General features: G+C 39.8%; 1 protein-coding gene across 2 annotated transcripts; it reads left to right on the top strand.

Annotated features, from left to right (window-relative positions):
• Positions 1 to 236: 236 nt before the first annotated feature.
• TDRP (testis development related protein) lies at positions 237 to 25,593 on the top strand. Of its 2 annotated transcripts, XM_054280149.1 has the most exons (4): positions 237 to 373; positions 12,602 to 12,661; positions 22,161 to 22,264; positions 24,556 to 25,593. In XM_054280149.1, exons 1-4 carry the CDS (start codon positions 266 to 268, stop codon positions 24,899 to 24,901), a joined length of 618 nt encoding a protein of 205 aa, XP_054136124.1. In that variant the 5' UTR covers positions 237 to 265; the 3' UTR covers positions 24,902 to 25,593. The 2 variants fall into 2 exon arrangements, with proteins under 2 accessions (XP_054136124.1, XP_054136125.1); XM_054280150.1 differs by lacking the exon at positions 12,602 to 12,661.

The raw sequence follows: 25,593 nt of genomic DNA, 5'->3' as shown, positions 1-25,593 counted from the left end.
CCGGCCCGCCCCGCCGCCGCCGCGGGCCGCCCGTCCGCAGCCCGGCTCCATCCGCAGGCCGGTGGGCGAGGCGGCGGCGGGGGGCGGGCTCCCGGCGCCGCCAGGCAGCTCCTCCCTCCCTCCCTTCCTCGCTGCCGGCCGGGAGCCCCCGGCGGGGTGACAGCCCTGCCGACCGCAGCCGCCCCGGCCGGGGCTGCGGAGCAGCGCCCGCTCCCGCCTCGGCCCGCTCGCAGCCGGCTCGCAGCGGGGCCGCCCCGCGCCCGCCATGTGGAAGCTCAACAAGAGCAGCAAAGTTCTGCTGGACGACTCGCCCGAGGAGGAGGAGACGCGGCCCCGCGGGCCGCCGCCCGCCGCCGCCTTCGCGGCCCCCCAGGTAGGAGCGCGGAGCGCGGTCCCGGTTCGGAGGGGTCGTGAGGCTCGGCCCCGCTCCCGCTGCCCCGCTCTCCGGCGGCATGAGTAATCACTTTTGCCACCCTGGTGTGCCGGTAGGCTGGCCCTGGTCGGAGCTGGGAGTGTTTGAGCGGATCGTGCGACTGTCACCCGGCTTTTGGGGTGCTGACCGGCCTATCCAACCCTGTTTCCTTCCAGCAGCCGGCCTCCGGCGGTTCTGGGACTTGCTGCCCTTCATTCCAGTGGCTTCCTAGCGCAGGGTACTTTCTCTCCCAACCCTAGGCAGAGGCACCGCAACCCGTCTGTTAAGCACAATACATTAAACAAGGATGTTTAAGAACATAACTTTATTTGCGCGTTTGTGTAGAACCCTGATGTTTTGGCAGGATTGCTTTTTTCTTTGGTTTCACTAATGGTAGTTCACTCTCTTTAAGTCACTGCAATCTTGTTTGAAGGCTTTTGTTGTTAAGTGTTAAATTAAATACCAGCAGTGACTTTCTCAATAAATAACCTGAAGGGAAGGGTATCAGTTGAGTATCGGGGGAAACAACTAAAAAAAATGTGTGTTGACTTGCTTTCAAAAACTTGGTAGCAATTAGGTATCCATCCGGCTCAGAAGCCTGTTGTGCTGCCCAGTATAGCTTAGTGCTGATCTTCTGTTGCCACAGAGTTACTTTAGATATTGAATGAGTGGTTCTGAAGTGAGCAGTTGCCCAGGGTTGCAAAACAGTGAGGTTTCTTTTCAAAAGAAGGTACAAAAGCCTTCCCAGCTTTCTACCCCATATTTATTTTGCCTATCTTTCTGAAAGAGCTTGCGTGTGTCTGGATAAATTATCCTCACCTTGAGTTTCTGATTGACAGGTGCTGTGAGTTGTCAACACGTGTGGCAAGTGCTGAAGAGCAGCCTCTCCCAGTCACAGCAGTTACTCTCACCATCTTCCAGCAGCCACAGCCACCAGTTCAGCCTTGCCTTGCCCTTGCCCCTGCACAGTGATCATAGAGCCATAGCCTTGCTACTTCTTTGGCAACAGCTGTGGGGAGTCATACGGTTAGCTAGGATCTCGTCCTGCAGAAGAATGGACATTCATTTTGGAGACCCCCTTCAGTGGGGTAAGGGGGACTGTGGGGTTTGAGGTGACCTGAATTATCTCCCCCAGCCCCTCATACAACATCTAACCTCTGCCTCCTGCAGTTCCTATCCTCAGGTGCTTGTAAGCTCCCACAGTTTCTGCTAAGCTACTGGCTTGTACCATCGTAGCCCTCATAGGCCTGCTCACCTCCTGAAACCCTCCTCAAACACCAAAGGTCACCAAAAGCCTCCAGTAGATCCCTCTGACTCTTCACTGCTCCTCTTCTCTACCACTAATGATCCAAGCCCCCTTTGAGGCTCATGACCGTAGCCTCCCAGTCAGGAGAGGATTCTTCAAAATTCTGTCCAGACAATTCTCCCAGCCCTCTACTTTAGCAGCAGAGGCTGGAGTTTGTTTATTTTATTTTGTCCAGTCCAATTGTCTCTTACTGTCCTGGGCCTCTGTTCCATTAGTTGAAGTCTCAAGTTCTAATGGTGATGACAATGGTTTCTTGTGCAAAAGGCTTGCATTTTCATGAATTTTAAGAAAATTCCTTTTCAACTCCCAGTGGAACTGGGATGCTGATTTTAGTGTTGTGAGGTGGCAGGAAAAAAATAAATTATTCTAAGTCACTAAATGAAATATTCTTGAAGATAAAGGATTTAGTAAGGTTAGCACAACTGTAGTGTAGCTTGGCACAGAGGCTGGAGTGAAGATTATAAGCTATTAGTTATTTTGCCCATTAAAATCAAAATATTTCGAAAGGAATGCAACGCCCTGCCCAAAATATTTAGCAGTAGTCATTTTAGAGTTTATGTACACTTTAAGGAAGAGCAGACTGCATAGAAAGCTCTGACCACTTGATTGACATAGTAATTCTCCTGATCAGGGCAGCTTTTAGGTCAGCCATAGGTACAATGCATCTAAACCATGGCTGGGACAGGTGTCAAGGGAACCAAATGCACTTGTTCAGCTTGTTGTAGCTGACCTGGTTCATGTTCCTTGCTTTTAGTATTTGAAATTCTTCATGTTTCATCAGATCCTGGTTTTTCTCCCAATAATATGATTGTAAGGGAGTGAAATCCAGTAATGTGTAGAGGGATTTGGTAATGATCTGCACTCTGCTGCTGCACCCTGAGCTGTGTCAGCCAGCCCTCTGGCTTTGGAGGGCAGCGGCACCATGAGAGCTTGGAGGAGTTATGGGGGCATTCTTGTGCACCTTAGCTGTGCAGGGGATGCCTCAGTGCGTGTGTAAGTGTTGTTATGGTACAGCCTGCTGTGAATGAAGGATTACCTCATCGAGAGGAGAAGAATCCAGGACGTCCCTGATTTTTTATTGTTAGAGCCAAAATCTAGATAATTAGTGTGAGTGCTTTTTAGTAAATTAGGAAGCCCAGCTTTAGATCTGAGGCAGAAGCTGACTGTTAGATTTAATTTCCTTTTCTGATACATCATTTGGTAAAAAGGGAGATGAACCAGACTCATTGTGTTTTGACTTTGATTTATGATATGTTGTTTTCCCAACAACCATATTTTGTCTTTATTTTCATTTTTAATAAGCAATTGGGAAGAAAATCCTTAAACTTTTACCATTCATGCTATAAATAAGGCTGAAATTTTTTACTTCAAAGGCAAGAAATTGGTAGTCACATCTATGTCATTAAACCAAACCACATTGGAAGTATTCCAGTATAATGAAATGTTGGTGCTGTATATTGTTTCTTCAAAGCTGAGAAAGACTGAAGGAGTTCTCACTGTGCAACCTAATAATTAGGACACTGCAGTAGCAGACAGCAACAAAGAATTAGTCTACTATAAGTTAAAAAAAAGCCCAACACAAAAAACCCCTTTGTTACTTCGGAGAAATTTTAATCATCCTATTTAGATATGGAAGCCTGATTTGGGCTTAAGCAGACATTTGAAATTGTAGACGTTCATAGTTTTTAAATAGAAAGGCCTAGTTTGATCTAAAAAAAAGTTTTGACAGTTCTGGTTTTGTGTTATACAGAATGGTTTGATTTTGTTCCAGGGGAGAACAAAAACAAATTTTAGAACATGAAAATTGCAAGGGAGGGAACTGTCAGCCTCTGGCCATTTTTTAGCAAAAGTTTCTGCATACATTCAAGTACTTTGAATTGTTAACACTTATTTAAAATAGTAAGGTGTTTCCTGAGATAAGGACAAGTAAATTTTGAAACAGTACTTGTGTAAATAAATGTGTGGATTATTGTGAGGTTTTTTTAGACCAGACAGTTTTAGACTGTGTCTTAGAAGTTAATTTTCATTTATGCTTTGAAGCATAAGTATTTCTAATTTAACCAATGAAGGTGCTTTGTTCACTGAAGTTATAATTTATACATGGAAGGTAACTTGACATGCATAAATATTACACACACATGAGATGAAATTAATGTGTTTTGTGTGTGTCTCTCTAAAAATATGCTAGAAATGTACAGTGGTGCATGCCAAACTTCCATTCAGTTTGGAATATAGTAATTATGTTTCAAACTGTAGTTGTTTTTTTGGAAAGGGAGAACTGCTGGGTTTTGATTTCTGGAAGGCATTGTTGTGGCAGTTGTGCTAAGTTCTTGATGCAATCCTACCATCAGTTCTCAGAGATGTCAATGCTGTGTCAATATCATGTGTAACTCTGATGTAAAATGGATCCACGTTAAAATACATCTATATATTAGGGGAGGGGATGGGTGTCAGGCTGACCTATATTATCTAATGAAGCTCTGTCTTTCATGTAAAAATATTTCAGAACCCTAGCCTTGATCTGTTCTCCCCAGTTGTATTTTTTGTTATGTTCAAAGAGAATATGTGCAAAAACATGTTTTATGCTGAATTTTGTTTAGACTTGCTCAGGATGTTTGAAGGTTGGCTATACAGAATTTTAGTTATCTGTTTTAATGAAGATATTTAAGTGCCTGGTACAATTTTAATACTGGCTTTCATCTTGGAATGAGTTGAACTCAGACAAGCCCTGCAGAAATGGGTGGGAGCTGAGCAGCTTTTCTTATGTTTTACTAATATATTGAATAAGGGTATTTTTTAATCGAAAAAAATAAAGTAGAAAATGTTAATCCAGCTAACGCCTTTCCTTCACTTTCTAGCCATTTCTGTGTGTCTCAGGCTTTGCCTTCAGTACTCTAAAAATCCCATCATACCTTCTCCTCTCTGCTAGTCTGGTTTTTTTCCTCTTCATTGGAGTGGTTCTTGTGACATTTCAGTGGCATTTTCCTGGCTAAAATCCATCACCTGTGTTCTGTCATCATCCTTGAACAATAGATTGTGGTACTGTCAGCGAAGACTTTCCTGAGCCTTCCTTGGCCTGCCTTTCTTGCTTTTCCTCCTTCCTGTCACATACAATCTTTCAGTAGCTTCTTGAGCGGGTCCTGTTTCTTTCTCACAGTCTTTCTGGAGCTCTGCAGAGCTGGCAGTGTCTTTTGGGGCTTTTGGCTTTCTAAGGTTTTTTTTTTTTCATTTTTGAGGTGCTTCACTTTTTAATTTATACTGTAATTTTTTACACAGTTGACTGGGATCAGATCTGTTTCTCTGTTGGCTTATTCTGACTCTTAGAAGTCCACAAAGCACATATTGTCTGATTGGTCTCCTGTTACAGACACCATCACTATATATTTTTTTCTTTCAGCCAAGCTTCTAACCTGCAAGTTGTCGGTGGTTTTTATCTATTGTGTGAAAGAGAATTTGTGTCCTAGACTTTACTGTTGTTTCCTCCATGAATTCCAGGTCAAGTCTGCTTTCTCTCTCTCTCTCTCTCTCTCTCTCTCTCTTTTTTTTTTTTCAATTATTATTTTTTCTTGCTGTCTAGACAGTTGAAATTCTTGTGCAGACCCTCACTTCCCATACCGATGGTGATTACTTCCTCTGCAGCTTCTAACATCTATGTTGTGGTTTCCCATCCCTTAGTTCCTGTAAATTCCATTGCTGATATTGTGTTGTTGCTTATGGCATAAAGTTTAAGTCTTCCTCATCCTTCAGATTCCATTTCTTCAGCTGGCCTCCCTTTGTTTCAGGAAATTTGCATTTAAATCTCTGTCCTTACTTTCAAGGTTTTTCTTGGTGCATCCCCTTGCTCTCCCCCATTTGTCACTTTTATCACTTGTATCTCTCCTGAGCCTGTTCTGCTTTACTGGCTCTGATTGCCTGGCTTTGCCAGCAGCAGCCGTGTCTGCCCCCTCCCCTCCAGCCCCACACAGAATTACCCACTCCCACGGACCCACACTCCCACCAGCATCTCCTCCTCCACAGCTTTGCTGACATCTGCTTTCCCTAAGTTATTTGTTGTGTCTTCTTGGGGTTTTGGGAGGTTTCTGGAGCCATACTCTCCTGCCACTGCTGGCCTTCCTACCATAAATACACAAAGTAAAATGTAAATGGTCTTGAGAACGAATGAATCATTTTAATCCTTTACTGTTAAAGTAGGTTTATAATGTTTTCCTTGCTTTTATAGAAACTGTTTGCCAGACTGCGTGAGGACATCCATAACATAAGTAGAGTTACTAGAAGTTGCTGAACACTTTACTAGGTAGACTTTTTTTCAGCTCTGTCATCATCAAAGGTGCATTTCCAACAAGTTTTGCTGCTGGTTCTCTGTGAGGAGCTCCAGGAAAATATCACACTGCACGTGTGATAAAAGCACACATCAAAAGGAAGCTGTGTGTGTGCTGCTGAACACTGTAACAGAAAATGATGCATTCAGCCCATTTGGCAGAAACTGTGCTAGGAAAATATGGCCATTACTCATCCAAGACCTTTATTGGAGACATGTAGTTTAATGGCAAATTCCATGACTGAATAAGAATTGTATGCCAGCTACTGTCTTTTGAATTAGCATCTATTGGTTTGTTTTCTGGATAAGGGAAAAGCAAATATCAATTTCTGCTATGGCTAAGTTGTTAAAAATTACTGACAGATTTTCAGCTGGAAATTTCATCAGAATTGAAAACTTCACTGGAGTAGTTAAATTGTTACAGAAATTGAATTAAAATTTATCATCTGACCTTATTTGCTTCAGCTTTGACACTGATGGTTTTTTGATCTTAATACAGCTGTTTCCATTTCATGAAGGATGTTTAAAATATTATAAATTAGGTAAAACTAAATTTTTAATGACATATGAACTTCTAAAATATGAACTTTTAAAATTTTAAGGTGATTAATCTTTAATATTCTTCCAAAAATATTTCACAGAAGCAAAGTCTGAGTAAGATGTATCATAACCTCTTCCTACAGAGATACACAGTAATGTGAACACTTAATAGAGTAACCTTGTGTATTGATGTAAAAACAGAGCATAGGAACCTGGTGTTCCAATGTTTCTCTTTGTAATGCCAATGAAATTCAGAACTACAGAAGTATTCTTGTGTAAATACTTACATTCTGAAATTAATCTTCTCTGGTACACTTGGCCATTTATATCAATTGACAGTAAAAATATGGAAATAATTTAGATATTCTGTTTTAAAATGGAATGGAATGTGAAACAATAACTGAAGTGGTTGAATGAAACAAGTCTGAAAATGCTAAGCAAGTTCTTAACAGCTGTGGATGCTAAAGAAAAGAGCATCATCTTTATTATGAATACTGAATAAATTAAAATTATTTGAAAGATGAAAACCGGTTTCCCTATGGAAACAATCTGGTGAATAGTAGGCAGTTATGAGAGACTGGAGCCTAGAAGATGGAAGAATTTTTAAATATGTTGGATGGGTTTTCTTCTGTACCTGAATTGGTCACCCAGACTTTTTAAAGTTAGTGGAGTGAAATAAGTTCTTTTGGAAATGATCTGAAGAATTACATCTTAAAAGCATGTTTCCAAATTAGTGTTGTCTACAAACTATATACCAAAATTAAAGTGTATTCTTTAACACACTTATATTTTACTTTTTTTTTTTTTTATCAACAGAAGTATTTTCAGGTTTGCTGAAGACTGGCAGAGGAAACTTACAGCAGAGGAGTCACTGTCACTATTTAGATAGTTTGTTATCATAATAAAGATGTTTTTCTAAGTGTAGGGAGCAATCTGGTGTGGAAAAGTATTGTTTATAGAAGAGAATAAATGAGTTTAATATACCAAATCACTCTTAAGCAAGACTTTAGAAATGCCTAGGTTAATACTTTTCATTGGTGACATTAAAAGGAAATTTTGAATTTACACCATCTGCCCAGATGGCTGGTTTGATTCACTCATTGCTTTAGGGACATACAAATGGAAGATTGAGATCTAGCAGGAGATGAAATATGGACGAGGCTGATCACATTATCTTGATCTCAGTCTAGGATATCTCTGCCAGAAAGGAGCAGAGGCAGTTCACAGTTCAGCACTGGAGTTGTTCTGCTGAGCACATAGCCTCATGTCCAAGAAGAAAGTGATGTGTGACTGAGTAATGCAGCCTTTATTTGTTAAAATTGAAAGCCTTGTTTTTCCTTAAAGGCATGTTCACTTTTGTGTGGGTGTTCAGGTACAGTTCAGCTTTGTTTTTCAGCTGTGTTGAAGGAATATTGAACGAGTGGAGTTGTTTCAGTGTCCATTTACATTTGATCACTGTTGCATCAATTTCCTAACTCAGAAAGCATATATCCATGCATTGAATTTTTCCAGGTGTGTATTACAGGCACAGCAAACAAAATGAGGCCAAATGCCACTGATCTTCTACTGATAACTTTCTTCTTACTCAATGTTTGAGTGTATTTTGCATTGGTTTTAATTCAGTTCTAGACTTAGATAAGCAGAGTGGCTTTTGCATTAATAATCAGCTTTAGTTTTGTTTATTTCATTTCACATTATATTAAAATCCTTCTCAAACCCAAGGAAATATTTTCTTTTGTTGGCTGTATTTTAAGATGGTGATTTGGCTATGTGATCTCCTCTTCCCAATCTGTGTTATTTCTGGTCAGGCTGTGTATATCTAGTTGTTCTACTGTTTGGTTTGTAATCAGTGTTTTGGGAATCTTTCCAACTTCAGAGGTTGACTTTCAGGTTTGTGATTTCCTGAATGATTTTTAAAAAAAATTTTTAACCCTTCTCCTCTCCTATCACTAAACTATTTAGCAGGGTTTGTGGAGTACTGGAAATTATGTTAAATTCTTCCCTGGAGTGTATCTCTTCAGGTGCTGTTTGTTTTGGGATTTTTTTTCCTACTTAAATGGTACCTTTGTGGTACATAATCCCATTTGCATTTACAGGCATGACTACCTAGACTTTATATTACACCCAGTCCTTGATGAGATGTGATGATAGGCAGAGGGGATGCAATAAGTCAGTAGAAGGGTGAGAATTGGATCCAAAAGGACCTACTCTTTTAACAATAGCTTTTTTACTCTTATGTTTGGACAGCTAATGTGTGTGCATGTGTGCATGATAGGAAACTCCCCCAACTGGGCAGAGAAAATCAATAATATATAATTTTACTTACTAGAGCACAGGAAGGGCATGCAGGACGAAATGATGCTATTATTTCCCTTAACTCTTTGATGTTCAGCAGTCTTCATCTTGGTCTGAATTATGAAAGTGAATGATCTGAAGAGACTAATTAATTACTTTACCACAAAGGAAGCTGAGGGAAGCAGATTACAATTTTGATCTCTGTACAAAAAGGTTTGTGTGCAAGTTGAATTAGTCCCTTGAGTACCTTATGGTTTGCAGTATGTCCAACAAAAGGGCACTTGTTTCTTTATGAAAACACTCTGTGCATACCAGCCTTCCCCTGCCAGAACTGGAGGGCTATTCAAGCTGCTGATCAGCATTTCCCACTAGTGTTGGCATTTTCACCTAGAAATATCTAAATACTGTAATGTAGTCCAGGTTTTTCTTTTACATTGCAGTAAAACAATGAATTGTCATACCTGTAAACCAACCAGACTAAAGCATACTGAAATAATTTATAAGTGTTCAGCATCACTATGTGTTATGCAGCATGATAAAGAGTGAAGATGAGCTTTTTTGACACATAGCTGTATAGTAGATTGTCCTCTAAAGAAAATTGATAAACCAAATCATAGGCTTCCTCATCTCAGAATGGTAACAAAGCAGGGAATTTGTGTCAGGAGAAGGGTGTAATAGTGTGCATCACTTAAAACTACAAATTATTCTGTGGGTAACAAGGGAAGATGGGTTGTAGTGATGTCTCATCTTTCCTCATGGGTTCTTCTCAGTGGTGGCACTGGTTCCCTCCCTCCCTCTGCTCTTTTCCTCTGTATTTTTTTTTTGATACAAAGCCCATCCCTCCTGCAGGGTGCACAGGTCCCTCCCTGCCATGTGGGCCATGGCTGGCTCTGACCTTTATACCTGCTCCTCTCCCACTCAGTTCTGGCTGTGTGGCATTAGTCTGCTTCTCTGCTTTCCCTAAGGATGGATTTTTCACAAAACATTTTTACATCTAGTCTGTTGGAGATGACTGAATTCAAACCTACAGGCTGTTTTTGAGCAAAGCATGGGATGGACATCACAAGTACTCTGCTGTTGTACAAGTCTCCTTTTTCTTCAGCAATGCATTTAAAAGGATGCTATAAATACTTTATTGGTCTTCTGCCCCCAAAAATGTATTTTAGGGATTGGATTCTCACCAGTTTTTCTTGAGGGTTTAATGTATTTCAATCTTTGTATTTCATCTCTTTAAACTTTGTGTTGCATACTTGCCATCAGCCTCATCATGCATCAGGGTTGCATGAGTATTGTTGCTACAACCGTGTGTCTCATTCCTTAGGTGGTAGCACTTTGTATGAGTACCACTACCATGAGTAGTAACACTGTGTTAATACAGAAACACAGTCTTAGTTATCCCTTTTTCAAAGATGCAAATAAGTACCCTTTTTTGTTACTATTTGCTGTTAATCATGTCTTTTGTTGACAGTGCTGTTCACATTTTATTGTGCTGACTCCCTAGCCCTATAGGGTGCTCTTTGCATCTCCTGGTTTTCCCCCTTAAAGCTTTCACTGTGAAAATGCCTTGCACTCTTGCTTCCTTGTGCTCAGCCTTGCTAGAGGCTCTATGCCTTCACACTCTGTCTTTTCTCTCTTCTGGAATATGATATCTCTATGCACTTTTGTAATTTTATTTTCCTTCCTAAGATACTTGAAGAGCTGGAAGAATTAAAAAGTGAGAGGTGTTACTTCTTTCAAAGGTACTAACAGTGTCTTGTTTGTTCTGGAGGTAGTATTGTTGGTTGTTGAAACTAATAGTTCTGCCAGCTCTGGATGTCTGAATTTCTCCTCTTACCATATTTCCCCTTGGAGCTTTTCTAGTTCTTGTTGATTTCCTTTTGTTCTTGGGAAAAATTTGGATAGTACAGGTGATGTGTTCTCTAGCTCATACCATGTCCTAGCAGAGACTCCATTGTGTTAAGTTTGCAACCTCATCCAAAAGTTGGAGAGCTGAGAGTGTTAAGGGGAAAGAGGGAGACTTCTGAATGGTATGTGTGAGCTGTTTCCATTTAAAACATGGTCAATGTTTCTCTTAAAAGTAGAGCTATAAAAAAGCAGTTGAAGCAGTTGAAGTGATTGAATTCAATTTGAGAGAGCTACACAAATCTTAACAGTTTTGGTATCCCATCTACAATCCTCCTGTGTCAGGCAGCTAACTGAATTCGGAAGTTAAATAACTTGTTGCAATCCACAGGAAGCAATAGTCTCATTTTGAATGATAATATGAGTTCCTGACTTTGTGCTCTACCCCAGCAAGTAAATCTGGCTATCTACAGCTCACTCTATTCCAACATACAAATACTATTGAAGTATTGAGCAATGGTCTTCCTACTCTATTCTAGAAATGCTCTATCCTTGTCCCTTGTATAATATAAAACATTGCCTGAAATGTAGGTGGAAACATTGGTATGTAAATAAATATATATAAAGAGATGTAAATAAGTAAATATATATATATATATATTATAAAAGCATGGGATTTGAAGCTGGTCTGTCAAAATGAAGCTGATACATCTGGGTCCCCACATGACTAGAAATAACATAACACTTTTGTGCTGATTTTCTCACCTGTTTCTGATGCTGTTAGCAAAGTGAAGGAGGCCTTTGACAATGCATAGGAGCCAGCATAATGAGTGTCTTAGGTGCCTTGGGATATGTGCATGTGGAGTGCATATCAACTCCTTAGCATTTACTTTAGTTGAAAAGGAAGGAGTTGATAAATTTGATTTTTAAAACAATAAGTGGCTGATGTAATCAATATATGGACCACAGTGAATACTGGAGATTTTGGGTAACTGCTGCTTCAAAGACACTTTGCACTTTTCTGTTTTAATTCTGTTTTTTTCCTGAAACTGGGGTTAAATATTTTTGGTCATATGTAGCTGTTCTGGCTTTGTACTTGGGACTGTTTGTATTTGTAGTCATATGTAGAGGAGAAAAAAAAACGTAATAATTTTCTTGAAGTACAGAGTGAAGAAATTGAAAATTGCAGATTTCCTGAATTCTATGTCCCACTTTCTTTATCTTTGACCTCTAAAGTACTCCCAGCACTGACTTTACTTGCCATGTCTTGAAGAGAGCACTGATAGTGACAGGAAGGCCTGACAATACAAACACAGCAGTTTAATTCAGAGATGGACAGAAATGCTTCCCTACTGAATAGCCTTCACAGGCGTTTAGCACTCTAGTTTTCTTCTGAAATCTACAGTTCTGCATGGAGGGGAAAGAAATGTGAAGGAAAGTGTTTCTTTGAGTTAAGGAAATATAGGGCTTTTTAATATGAAGGAGGAAAAAAGCCTGGGACATTCCTCTCCCCCCAGCCCACAGACAATGCATAAACCATCTTCCAGTACAGTATTTAGAAACTCAGTGCAGATCCAAAAAATTAAGATACCACCATTAAGATAAAAATTAAATGAATTGGACTAATTTTTTTATGATGCAAGGGTGTTTCTCCCTTTGTGGTATGGGGTTTTGATTCTGTAAGGTTTGATTGTTCATAATTCTACGTGTAGATTTATATTTTAGTAGTGGTGTTCACTTAGTTTTGTGTTGTAATCATCTTCTGTCAATTTTCTTTTATGATGTGCCAAGTAGAATAAAAGCATTGTGGATAGTCTAAAATGTGTCAGTTCTAATTGTCAAACCAAAACTGACTATGGGCCTTTTTTATCTTTATCCTTCTTTTGAGAATAAAGACCAGTTTCTTCAAGATGAAGTTTCATCTTCAGTGTCACATCTTGCAACAAAGGTAAATACCTGTTCTTTGAAAATGTAACATTTAATATCATATATATATATTTCAGTCCATGTATGTGAGGAAGTTGCCAGCATTTCATGGACAGCTGATAAGGAATTTATAAAATTTTCATTGATGGTTTTATAATTATGAATGATCCTTGGTTATGGTGTTCTCATTGAAGTAATACTAGTGGTGCAGGATTAGTTGGAAAGCTCCATTATTTGCTTTCATTAGTGGGGAGGGGAAGGCATCCTGTGTTGTTTTTTTCCTCCCAATGATGGCTATTCAAACACAAGATGAAAATAAGAAGCCACAGGAATTACTGAAGTCTAAAGAAGCTCTAAATTCTAGCTGCAACTGGCAATAAAAACATGAAGAGTAGAAGAGTTTGGGGCTGCTTGTTCCATTATATGTCCACTGGCTCTCTGACCACAAGAGGTTAAGGATTTTACTTTGTATCTCTTTCAGGAAAGAGAAGTAGGCATGCAAGTTAAATTTTTTTACCTTGATATGTGTCCAAGAATCTTCTTTAATGTTCTTAAAATACATTAGTAGAAGATGAAAGACATGGAAGTTATTATGATAAGCTAGAGCTTGTTTTGAAATTCCATAGGTATAAAGCAAAGTATTTTAAAATACATTCATTAGTGTAAGAGGATACTTTACATTAATATGTATAAACTGAACATCTGTGTCTGTTGCTTCTTTTTGTTCCACTTCAGATGCAGCAGGATTTTCCTTGCAAATAGAAGTCAGATTGTACTATACCTTTTTCTAATCTTTTGAAGAAGTATATTCTTTTTTATGAAAACAGAAATTACCATATATTTTATACCAAATGATAAATGTTTAGGGAGAGAATCTTAAAAAGAATCTATTTTCTATTGAAACTTTTTTGCCCCTTTCTTAGTCATTCAGGGAGACTTACTAAGTGTGTGTTCTGACTTAAAAACCCAGAAATGTCACTCGATAAACCACTGCAGTATTTTTGTCTTTTAAAGGAAAACTCTCTTGTCTTAAAAATGTATTCTCAAGAAAGCACCTTATCCTTCCCATCTTCTCTTTGTAAAAGCAATTTTCTATTTTATTTGGTTGTTCTGTTGTCTTAGAGCAGTGTCAGTACAGAGATATTCCAGAAGTTCTAAATTTTAATATGTTAATAAAAGGCTGATGAATTGCATGTGTGGCCTTTCCAGTACATGCATGCCATGAATAAAGTAGTCTCCACATTGCAACAATGTGGTGATGAGCAGCAGAATTCTTGAAGAAGAATGTAGTGGATGAATAGTGTGTGCTCCTTGGGGAAACAGCCTTCCTGGTCTCTTAAAGCCTGAGTTTTAAGGCAGTGTTGATGCCCATTTGCAGAGCAAAGCCTTTGACCTAGGTTTGGAGGTCTAAAATTGGGAGCTAGTCCTAAAGGCTGCAGGTGGAGCTTGGAAAATGTTCTTAGATCCTGCTCTTGCAGGAAGCTGCCCACTGAGCACTGAGGACAGGCTGATTGCAGTGCTGAACTTTTCTAGTTCTCGCATCACAGCTCTCTAGAAAGGCAGGTATAGGTGGTTAAAAAACCTCGTGACAGCTCAAAGTGAGGAACCATGAGGGCTCCAGTGGTGCTCTGCAAAATGCAGAAATCTGGAACCTATGTTCACACTCTGCCTGGACGTGGGAATTAGAGAGTAAGTCCTATGAGGAGTAACTGAGGGAGCTGGGAGTGTTTAGCTTGGACAAAAGGAGGCTCAGGGGAGACCTTTACAACTACTTGAGTGGAAGTTGGGGGCAGGTGGGGGTCAGCATCTTCTCCCAATTAGCCAGCAACACGACAGGAGGAAATGGCCTCAAGCTGCTTCAGGGACGGGTCAGGTTGCATACAGAAGAGGAATTTCTTCACTGGATGCATGGTTAGCATTGAAATGGGCTGGCCAGAGAGGTCGTGGAGTCACCACTCCTGGAGGTGTTTGAGGAATGACTGGATGTGGTACTCAGTGCCATGGTCTGGTTGACCACCTGATGTTCAGTCACAGGTTGGACTCGATGATCTCAGAGGTTTTTTCCAACCTAAATGATTCTATGATTTGGCCTCTGAAAAACTCAATCTTTGGGGGTCTCACTGTCATGCTCATGTCTGAATTAAAAGTATAGTAGAAACTTCATCTGCAGTTGTTTTTAGGCCAGATTTTGAAAAGAGACAAAGTTTTGAGAAACGAAATAGATCAAGAACCTTAATTCATGCAAATCCATGGAACCTGATGAGATAAATTTGTAGGTTCTGAGGGAACTGATACAGAAGTATCCAGCATACTTGAGAAGGTATGGCAATCTGATGGAGTTCCTACTGACTGGAAAATGGAAAACATGACCTCCATTTCCAAAAAAGGAAAGGAAGACCAGGGAACGGCAGACCATTCAGTTTCATCTCTGTGCCAGGCATGGTCATGAAGCCAATCCTCTTGGAAACTCTACTAAGGCTAATGAAAAATAAGGAGGGAATTTGTGACAGCCAACATGGTTTCATTAAGAGCAAATAATGCCTTTAAATTTGATGACCTTCTACAACAGATTTACAGCACTGGTGAATGAGGGAGGAGCGACTGATGTCATCTGTGTGGACTTGTGCAAAGAATTTGCACAATCTCAATATCTTTAAACTGGAGAGACGTGACAGATGGATCATCCAGTAGATAAGAAATTGGCTGTATGGTCACATGCAAAGAATTACGGCCAGTGGATTGATGTCTGAGTGGAGACCAGTGACAAATGACATTCGTGAGGGATCAGGGTTGGGACGAGACCTGGCACCATTGTTGCTGGGGACAGGGACAGTGGCATTGAGTGCACCCTCTGCAAGCTGGTGGATGGCACCAAATCGTGTGATGCTGTCAGCAAGCTGGAGAGAAGGGATGCCATCCAGAGGGACCTCGGCTCGACAGATGTGGGCCTGTGTGAACTTCATAAAGTTCAACAAGGCAAAGTGCCAGATCCTGCAGCTGGGTCGTGGCAGTCCCAAACACAAGTACAGGATGGGTGGGGAATGGATTGAGGACAGCCCTGCTGAGAAGGATTCGAGGGTGCTGGTACACAGCAAGAACCTTTGGTCTGCACATCAGGAGCTGGCTGACTTGAGAAAATCCCCATCACCACCAATGCTTTAATATATCTGTAAAACAAATATGGAGGGGAGTTGGTTTTTAAATTTTGGTTATCTGTCTTCTTGCTCGTTTTGAAGAGGTTTCCTGTCATGTGGGAAGAATGCTCCTTTAGTTAAAGCTGATTGGCATTTTTATAATTGTTAAACACTTAGTTGTAACTTTATTGATCTGTAGGATACTTACATAGAAAATTATATCTCTAGCTTTTTATTTTAGCTTCATGTTTTTTTAGGGGAGGAGTGAGGGAAACTGTGGAACAAACAATTATTTCTTCTCAGTCAAGGTCAAGAGGAAAATCCATTCTTTTTGTTTATATTTATAAAAAAATTCTGCAAGTGTTTTGTGAAGTGCCTCTTACTTAACTGGAGAATTTTGATTCACCAGTTGTCAATCCTCTGTGAAAATACTTGTGAAGGTCTGCTGAAACGGTCCAAATACAAATTTCTGGAAATCTCATTTCATACATGCTGAGCAGTGCCTTTTAAGGGATTAGCTGCTTAACTACACAATGGTATTGAAAGTGCTGGTTCTCACTGCAGGTGTACAGCAAGAATGCCCTGTAATTGCTCATTTTGCTTGCTAAGACTCTGTCATGTGGCTTGCTCTAGCCCGCAGAGAGTGATTTCTGTGCTCCAGAGTCCTGCTGGCCTGGCAGTCTGGAAGTAGAAGAGTCTAACAGGAATATTCTGAAAGTACCAATACCAACTCCTAATGCAGTGAGGGTAAATTCAATCATTGAATCTCTTGCTTTGTGAACTGCTTGTCTTGTACCTCTAACTCTGTGATCCACAGCTCATTATTATTCTTTGACTTGATTGAGTTCTATGCTTTTTTATCTCTCCCATTATGTTTGCCTGTATTAACCACATTGATCTGATGCACAAGTTTACCTGTTTTCAGTTAAATTTACATAATCCTTCTGTTTAGCATATATCCAAATGTATCTGCATACTTTTTTTGGATGCAATAAACTTTTGAAATTTGCTTTTTATACTGAACTACTTTAGTTTATACCCAGCTGTTAGTATTCCTCGTTTGTTGCCTTTTACCCTAATATTTCATGAACCTTCTTGCCCTCTAGCAGAGCTCTAATTATCAACTGTTTACCTTTGACAGTAAAATTAACTGAAAATCTTCCTAGTGATGCTTTACTGTTTCTCAGTAGACTCTTTGATTGTTCATTTTCCTGTTTACCTATTATTACCTATTGTCTTTGCCTGTTTATCTATTATGGGAAGATAGTCATGTAAACATCAAAGTTTGTGGATGTGGTGAAAAATGGTGTCCTAAAGTAATTTTTGGTAGTGATAGCTATCAATTTTGTAGGAGACCTATCAATTTAAGGGGTCCTGACCCATTGTGGGGCATTTTATAAAGTTAGCTATCAGTAGACATTTGTTCCCTGTTTTATCTAAAGTGCAGTCAATGTATACAATTCGTATACAGTTAATTCACTTGGATCAATACAGGTAACAGCTGAAGTCTTACTATGAAGGCTGAGATTAGAGTGGAGCTTAGGGGTTTGGGGAGAGCCATAATGTATGTACAAAGCTCTGATTATGGAAGAAAGCTGATAGATAACTGCAATTTTCAGAGGGTGCTTCAGATGTTACAATAGTTGCTGGTACAAAAAAGGGGCTGTTGCCCCTGAATTCCATGAAATTTAATTAATTGATTCTTAGCACTAACCTAAAAGAATGCAAGAAATGAGGGAGTTAAATTTCTGCTGGCTTAAGTAATTGAAGCAGTTTTCCACAGCATCACACAGGTACAAAACCATAGCATAAGGAAGGCAATATCAGGGAGCAGGCAATGGCCTGGGCTGACCCTTTATCAGATAAATCAGATCTGATAAAGCAGGTCTGCCTCTGTGATCCCCTCTCTCTGGGGATCTGTCTGACAGCTGGGCACTGATCCTGAGGCACTGGCAAAGCAGAGGGAAGAGGAGGGACCAGGAGAAACAGCAGACAGCTTGACCAGGGACACAGACCACATCCTTTGCATGATGTTCTAGGAGGGACTGCTTGTACTCCTACTTTCAGAAGATACACTAATTAGATGGCAGCTCTCTCATGGTGGAAAAAAAAGTGCTTCATAAGCTAGAAGGAGTTAAAGGAAAAGAATCTGTGCTCTGGTCTTGAGCTCTTGAGGTACCAGTTGGAACAAACCATGATGGCTTTTCAATAGTTTGCCAGTTGATGGATTAATATGTATGTTTAATTTCACTTTTTACTGATTCTTTTAGGTGATTGTGCAGGACATTGCTGGACAGGTTTTCCCAGCCTAAAGTGGAAGATACAGGAGAAAATTTATTAATTTATTAATTGCTGTCATAGTCAAACTGCTATGAGACCAACCTGTAGTTCTACTTCAGAAAATACTGAAATGGCTTCTTGAGAAGTTCCTGCTTTGTTTCTCATTGATATTTTTGACAAATATTGACTGCAGCATCCAACATGGTCCTCTAATTCTAACATCGGATGTTCAAGTTCAGTTGTAGTCAGCAATAGTGCTCTCTTCCTTAATAAAGGTCCCCTATTTTTTTGGCTGCCCCATGACCATTTCACTGATTTTTTTTAAACTTGGATTGTATGCCTGGTTCTATCAGTCAGCTTTGATTTTCAAAGATCACCTACTCCAAGTTCAAACCCAACTCATCAGGCAGAGAAAGAAGCAAAGGTGGCAGGAGGCATGAATGTGATATCCCTGAAAAACCTCAAACATTAAAGGAGGCATTCTAGGGGTAGAAGCAAGGTCAAGTGACCTGAGGGGAATGTAGATACACTCTTTGAGTATGCAGGGATGGGGTCAGGAAGGATTAAACCCACTAGAGGGGATTTAATCTGGTGAGCAACAAGAAAGGTTTTTCTGCTTGTACACCAGCAGTAGAGAGTGAGAAGAGGATGGAGCCTGGCTGTTCTCAGGGTGCCCAGTGAATGGGCAAGAGGCAAGGGGCACAAACTGAAATTAAAAAAATATAATATAAAAATAAGAAAAAATGTTTTCACCATGAGGACGTTCAAGCCAAGGAACAGGTTTCTGAGGAGGTTGTGGATTCTCCAGCTGTGGAGATACTCAACACCTGGCTGTCCATGATCCTTAGCAGTCTGCTGAGGGTGACCCTGCTTTGAGCAGTGGGGTTGGACTAGATGGTCTCCAGAGGTCCTTTCCAGCTGTAAAGGATGGAATTTCTGTGAATTCTGAATGTTGAGTTATTTTGTTTTCCAATGACACATGGAAAAGTAGTTTAAAGATTTGAGAATATAATCAGGTCAGTTACATTTATAAACCTCCTAGGAAATTTTAGGAGTAGTACTTTTGTGTAGAGAGTTACATCATAAAAATTAAGTACTGAGCTTCTGCCAATGGATTGATGCTTTAAGCCCATCTCAGTCCTGTGTTTTCATACTTTGCATAACTTTAATAGTTTTACATAAAACAAGTCTCCAGTGTGGTGAGGAGTCAGCTTACTGAAGTGTTATCTTTACTTACTGACCTTCCTTTGACATCCATTGCAGGGAAGCTATTTGTCCTGGGATATGGGTCTTTCTCCAGGGGCTCTGTGAGGTTGTAAGTGATTCCCAACTGATTTAGGTTCTGGCAATCTGTGACTGTGGCAAAAGGAGATGGTGTTCAGGGAGAGCATAACATGACTGGTGTGCAGGGCCTCTTCCCCTAACACCAAGAATCATTGTCTTGAGGTATTAGAGGCTGCACCCCTTTAAACAGGGGGTATTCATATTTGGATCTCCTGTCTGAATTGGTCTGATTTTTCTTGTGATGGTTCCCAGCCCTTTTTGGCTATATGGCTGCTGCATGTCAAGCTGATGGTTGGAGGGAAGGGTGACTCCAAGATCTCCTTCCTGAGGAGCTGTACCCACCAGCTGATAGACTTGTAACTGTTCCAGCTGCACTCATCAGTTGGTTAAAAGTGTTTAAAGAGCTCTGAAAAGAAACATGGAAATGCAGCAGGCTGTTCTGAGGAATTTGTTATTATGTGTCAGCCATATGACAGCAGTAGTCAAAAAAAAAGATTGTTGCCTTAAAAACAGTTCAGTAGTTACAAAAAAGCTTCTGGAAGTGTGAAATGTATATTTGACCACTGCCTCCACTAAGGTTTCAGTTCAGGAGTGTGCTGCCACTGACAGTCAGGAGTGAGCTGTTTGCTCCTGGTCCGTGCAGTGCAAAGATGCTGCAGCAGATCGGTGCCAGTGCAGGCAGGTGCAGAAGAGGAGGCTCAGGCATGGTAGGCAGAGGTTCTGCTTTCACTCTTGCAACTCCTGGTTTCTTTCAGCCTAGTCTGTTTATATGTAGTAGGCTTTGTGCAGTGAGTTGTATCACATATTGGCTAAATGTGTTTTACTTGGACATCGGTGTTCTCATGCAGATTATCCTGACAATGTTTCCTTTGGAAACACCAAATGAGTAGTGGAGGTGTATCTTAAATGTTTAGTGTGCATTTCTCCTAAGGACTAGTTGAGAGAAGGAATAAATCAGTGACAGTCTGGGTATTAGCCTTGTATGTACCTACCAAATACCATGGACATGAAATATGGAAGGAATGGTACAATGTGTACATAGACAATGATTTACATACAGGTAGGAAGAGTGCAGAGCTTGTAAAAGTTTTTCCAAAGGCCTGCACATAGAAATTTTCTCATTATTGTGCTTGAAGATATCTGTGAGTCAGAATTGGAAAAATGAAATTAAATTTAAAAACAGTCTAAATTTTAAAAGTGTGAAAAGCTTTCGGGGTATTTTTGTTTGGGGTTGTTTTTGCTTTTGTTTTTTTTTTCTTTTTTTTGAGGGGGATTGCTTGGGTATCCAGACAGTGCAGCAAAGGTTGGGATTGCATTGGCAAAGTATGTATGATGTTCTAGATTAAAGAAGGTGTATGTACAGGTATTTCCTTTTTGTTACATTGAATACAAATGTATATAAATGCTTGTCTCCAAGCATTTAATCAGTGTTGTTCTTTAAAAGTACATATAATTTAAATGAAGCCTCTTCTATGACCTAAATTGCTATCTGAAAACTAGTAACAAGGTTCTATTTTTTCCTAATCAGCAAATTTATAAGATTGGAAATCACTTGATGCAGCATCATTTTTGAAAGAAGGCAGCTTATCTATGAATTGCATCATCCAGTTTAAAGGGGAAAAGAGTTTTTAAGTGCAGCTTGTAGCTGTGCTTTTGCCTTTGGTAGCAAAGGTTCCTTCCCCAAAAGGCCTGAAGTAATAGAATTTTAGTAAGATAAGAGATGATGGAGTCATGGAATGGTTTGGGTTGGGCGAGACCTTAAAGATCATCTAGTTCCAGCCCTCTGGCCATGGGCAGGGACACTTTCCACTAGACATGATTGCTCAAAGTCCCATCCAACCTGGCCTTGACAATTACAGGGATGAGGTATCCACAGCTTCTCTGGGCAACCTGTTCCAGTGCCTCACCACCCTCAAAGTAAAGAATTTCTTCCTAATGTTTTATCTAAACCTACCCTCCCTCATCTTAAGGCCATTTCCCCTTGTTCTATTACTACTTGCTAAAACCTCCTGCTTGTCTTGACAGCTGTGGTTTTGTTTTGATTATTATACTTCATAATGTATCATATTTTTTAATATAGTCAAGTAACACTGACAGACTGTCTCTACTGTTCTTACTGGATCCTGTGAAGAAGAGCAGCAACTTTCATATTCTGTGCTTGGCACTCAGTGTGTGTTTTTGTGAGTATGCTATCAAAGTAAAAATAATCCATACCTAGTTATTCACCTTGACGGAGGGAGAATCAAACCTTTAATAAAGTTTTAAAAGCAATTTATGCTGTATGCTTAATGGTCACAGTAAATTTAGAGAACACACTGTAGTGCACATGGCACTGGTGAGCCAATGCTCTTACCCTTCTTGCTTGCAGGGCAGGAAGTTGTAGTTTGGTGATCACAGAGAGGGACAATATGTGTAAAGCAGGTTAAATCTAAAGAGTTTCATAATGTATGTGGCTGTCCTATCTGTCAGCTCTTTCTAGACATGACAGTTTGTTTCATTTCTTGTCTACTGGAGCCCTTTAGACTGTCTTTAAAGCTGCCTAGATTCTCCTCTTACTGTGATACATTAAAATGGAGCCCAGCTGTACTTGATGGCATCCCAAAACCACAGAGGATTGGTATTGTTTGCTCAGCAAGGGAGAGCTCTTGCTGCAGTCACCAGACCAGCTCTGTTCCCAGGCGTGGCCATCCCCTGCAGCTCCAGTGACACCACGTGCAGGGGCCACAGCCACTGCTGCCTGCCAGCCCTAGTGGCAGCAGTGGCAGCCCACTCTGTGCCTGCCAGTCTGTCACCCACACTGATGGGGATTTCTGCTCTCTGTAGGTTCAAGGTGCAAGTTTCCGGGGCTGGAAGGAAGTGACCTCTATGTTCAATAAAGACGACGAACAGCAATTGCTAGCAGGATGCAAGTCTCCAAAATCCAAAGGGTGAGTAAAGCCATTTATAGTCTATCTGCTATTGAAATACTATTAAAACACAGAAAATTGCTGTGCAAATTAATGGAGCTGGATGCTGAGGAACAGCAGTGCCCAACTGCTGGAAGTCAAATTGACACAGGAAGTTTTGTGAGCAAAGCTATATATACATTAAGCTTACAATGAATAAGGCATGCTGTATTAGGAAAGGACAGATGATATTTTAAACATTTTTAGGCTTGTCAGGGAAGAAAAAGGAATTTAGCTGCATAATAATTTTCTTACTGTAGAAAAGTAGTAAAGGCTTGTGAGTAAAAGGGTCATTCTCACACTTTCACTATCCTCTTAGGGATTAATTATGGTTGAGTTTACAAATTCCCTTTTTTACATGCCTTGCTCTCTCTTTTGATGTCTTACTCCACCTAGAAAGGTTAAGTGGAGTAGCTGTACTAGGATCTGGAAGTCTTCCCTGTTGGCACTGAGCTGTGTTTTGGCACAGCTGTGTGCTGGTGTGGTGAGGGCAGCTCCCTGGACAGAACACATTTCCAGGACAGACCATCTTCCTGTTACAAGTGTGTGTAGGCTTCCCCTGCACGTGCTGCCTCACTGCCCTGGTTACAAACCAAATATACCACATAGCAGTAGATCTGTTCCTGCCAAATATTAGCTTTGATAAGCTAATATCAAAATGGCTGATTTGCTGTAGTAGGCTTTGTCTCCAGTTAACTTTGAAATAAATGTGTTTCGGGATGCAACACCACATATCTGCATATAGGGAGTGTATGTGTATAAATAAACAATTTAGAATATAAATCCATGTATTTTATTTCCATTTGAGCCTCTTCCATAAAACTTCCCAAAAGTTGCCAGCCACTAACCCATGAGCCATCTTATGGGTGTTATTAAGATGCTAGGCTACTGTAATAATGCTTTGCAATTGATGCTGAATGTAAGAACCAAGTAATACAGTGAAAACAGCAGAAGTATGATAACAAAGTTACCACCAATGTAGAAAGCTATTTTGGTATTACTGCCTGTTTTTTAAGTTCAGGATATTATTCTTTAATTATACACCATGATTTTTACTTCACTTTTAAAGACACATGCAACTTTCAAGTGTGCTGTTTACAAAATACAGGAGTGTTTGGAGTCTGTGGCTGGTTTTAGAAAAATGAAATTTCTGAGGAATCATAAATTCAAAATCCAGTAAAGAAAAAGTGATTTTTAAAGGTATTGGTTGAGTTGCTTCTGTTTAAATATGATAGAATTCATATTTATGGAACATTAATTGTTCATTAATGGAACAAAGCTTTTTTAATAGAAATGTTTAAAAGAGATTCAATGGTGAGTTTAGTTGTGGCTAAGGAATTGATATGCTACTACAGATAATGTTTTCAGTTTGCTTTTTAGCTCATTGAACTGTTAAGGTTGTATCTTTCACCTCTGGTGTTCAATCTTTCCTTGTGGACCATTATTTGATTATATACATAATCCTGCATATAAAATTATGCATAATTATTTGACATTCTGTAATTCAAATATTTCACACTGCAAAATTATTCAGGTTGAAGATTCTTAAGGGGATAAGAAAAGTAATAATGTGAGTAGCCTTTCAAATGTCTGAGAGAGAAGTTCCAGTTATTGTTTGGGTTTGGGAGGGGCATTTTGAGAGATCTTACCAGAAATACAAAACAGCTCTTATCACATTATTGTGTGGATTTTTATGAAAGTATTAATAAAAAAGCTTGGTATCTTTTAAGTCCTAATACTGTGTACATCAACTATTTTGAGGTATAAGGTTTACCTGGTAAGGTAGTAGCAGGTATATGAAACCGAGTAACACAGTGAGTGTTAAAGCTGGTGTTAGAACATTTTCAAATTCTTTCTACTATTGTAGTCCTAGGTTCTTTAAAATTTGGTTTTGTTTTTTGTTGGTTTTTTTTTTGTTAAAGTCCTAAATTGTTCAAATGCATCCTAAAATCCTTCATACGTTTCCAAAGGCAGCTCTGTGGAGTTCACCCCACAGGAATGGGCTGGGGATAGTGGTGCGTCAATTCTATTGTAATAGAAAATGACCATACTCAGTCCTCTTCTGATTTATCACTGCAGGATTCAGCTGTGTTTAGGTTTATGTGTATGTGAGGGTGTTTTTCCTGAAGCTGACAGCAATGGCTGTGCTGCCACAGGCTGACAATGATTAGCACTCCTTACTGTAAAACATAATTTAATTGAATGTTTATTAATAACTACTCCGTACATTCTTAAATGAAGGAATTAATCACGACATCATTGTTATTTTCTAGAACAAATCTAAAACTAAAGGAAGAGATGAAGTCTGAAAAGAAGCCAGGTTTTTGGGACAGTTTGGTGATAAAGCAGAATGTTCCATCTAGGAAACCAGATGAGATTGAGGGATGGGAACCACCACAGATTACCACTGCTGACTCTACCAGTGATGCAGCAACTCCTTTAAGTGACTATTCAGCCTGGTCAGGCTGGGAAGATGAAACCAAAGGCTCCACAAAATACACAAACCTGGCCAGCTCAGGAAACAGCTCCAGGTGGAGTATCAAATCAGCTGGAAAGCTGGTCAGTATTAGACGTCAAAGCAAAGGTAACCTTACTGACAACTGGGAAGAACTAGAATGATACTGGTAATACTGGTGAAATACTTTATACATAAGAAGAGAACAGTTCCATGATTTATTCACATGTTTAAACCAAAATCAAATCTGCTCAATATTGCACCTTTATACAGTAATTTGTTTTATTCAGATTGTTACAAATTTTTTGCTCACCTGATAGTAAATTTTCTTATTACATTGTTAATAGCTATGTTTTCCACACTGAAAAAAAGTAGAGAATCTATTTTGTGCCTATATTTCACATTCAGACTTTGCAGTATGTCAGATTGTTGGTTTTACCAAAAAAATGTAATTCCTTAGTGAATGTATACACTGGTTGTAAATTTGACTGCCTTATGAAGGAACTGCCACTAGCTTGAGGTCCTGCTTCTGGTATTTGAGGGCCATTCAAAATTTTAGTTTTGATGCTGTCCCTTTTAAACTAAGAATACCAATCTGTGGCTTGCAGGGAGAGGGCTTGTACTTAGTACTGTTTTCCAAATCTTCAGCCTCAGCTTATGCTTCAGCTTGTGCATACAAGATGCTTAGTGGCACATTGTGCTGTACTCTGTGTGACATGGGAAAATACTGTTCTGATGTAATTCCTTCCATTACAGGATTGTCATCAACAGTCAGGATCTTCCAGAGTTGGGGTGTTTTTTGTGTTTTCGATTTTTTCCCTGCTTTTTTGATTGTTGTTTTTTGGTTTGTTTTTGT

This window comes from Melozone crissalis, unplaced genomic scaffold (assembly GCF_028551555.1).
Source record: "Melozone crissalis strain CALT ecotype California unplaced genomic scaffold, PUWL_Pcris_2 ptg000027l_1, whole genome shotgun sequence".
Taxonomy (NCBI): Eukaryota; Metazoa; Chordata; class Aves; order Passeriformes; family Passerellidae; genus Melozone; species Melozone crissalis.
Note: the sequence above shows the minus strand (reverse complement) of the source record. Positions and strands in the feature narration are given on the sequence as shown.

Excerpts from the sequence above, each read along its gene's own strand:
- TDRP (XM_054280149.1), top strand. The coding sequence starts at position 266 with ATGTGGAAGCTCAACAAGAGCAGCAAAGTTCTGCTGGACGACTCGCCC. Across the intron at positions 374-12,601 it reads CCGCCTTCGCGGCCCCCCAG|AATAAAGACCAGTTTCTTCA; the intron begins GTAGGAGCGCGG and ends CCTTCTTTTGAG. Across the intron at positions 22,265-24,555 it reads AAGTCTCCAAAATCCAAAGG|AACAAATCTAAAACTAAAGG; the intron begins GTGAGTAAAGCC and ends GTTATTTTCTAG.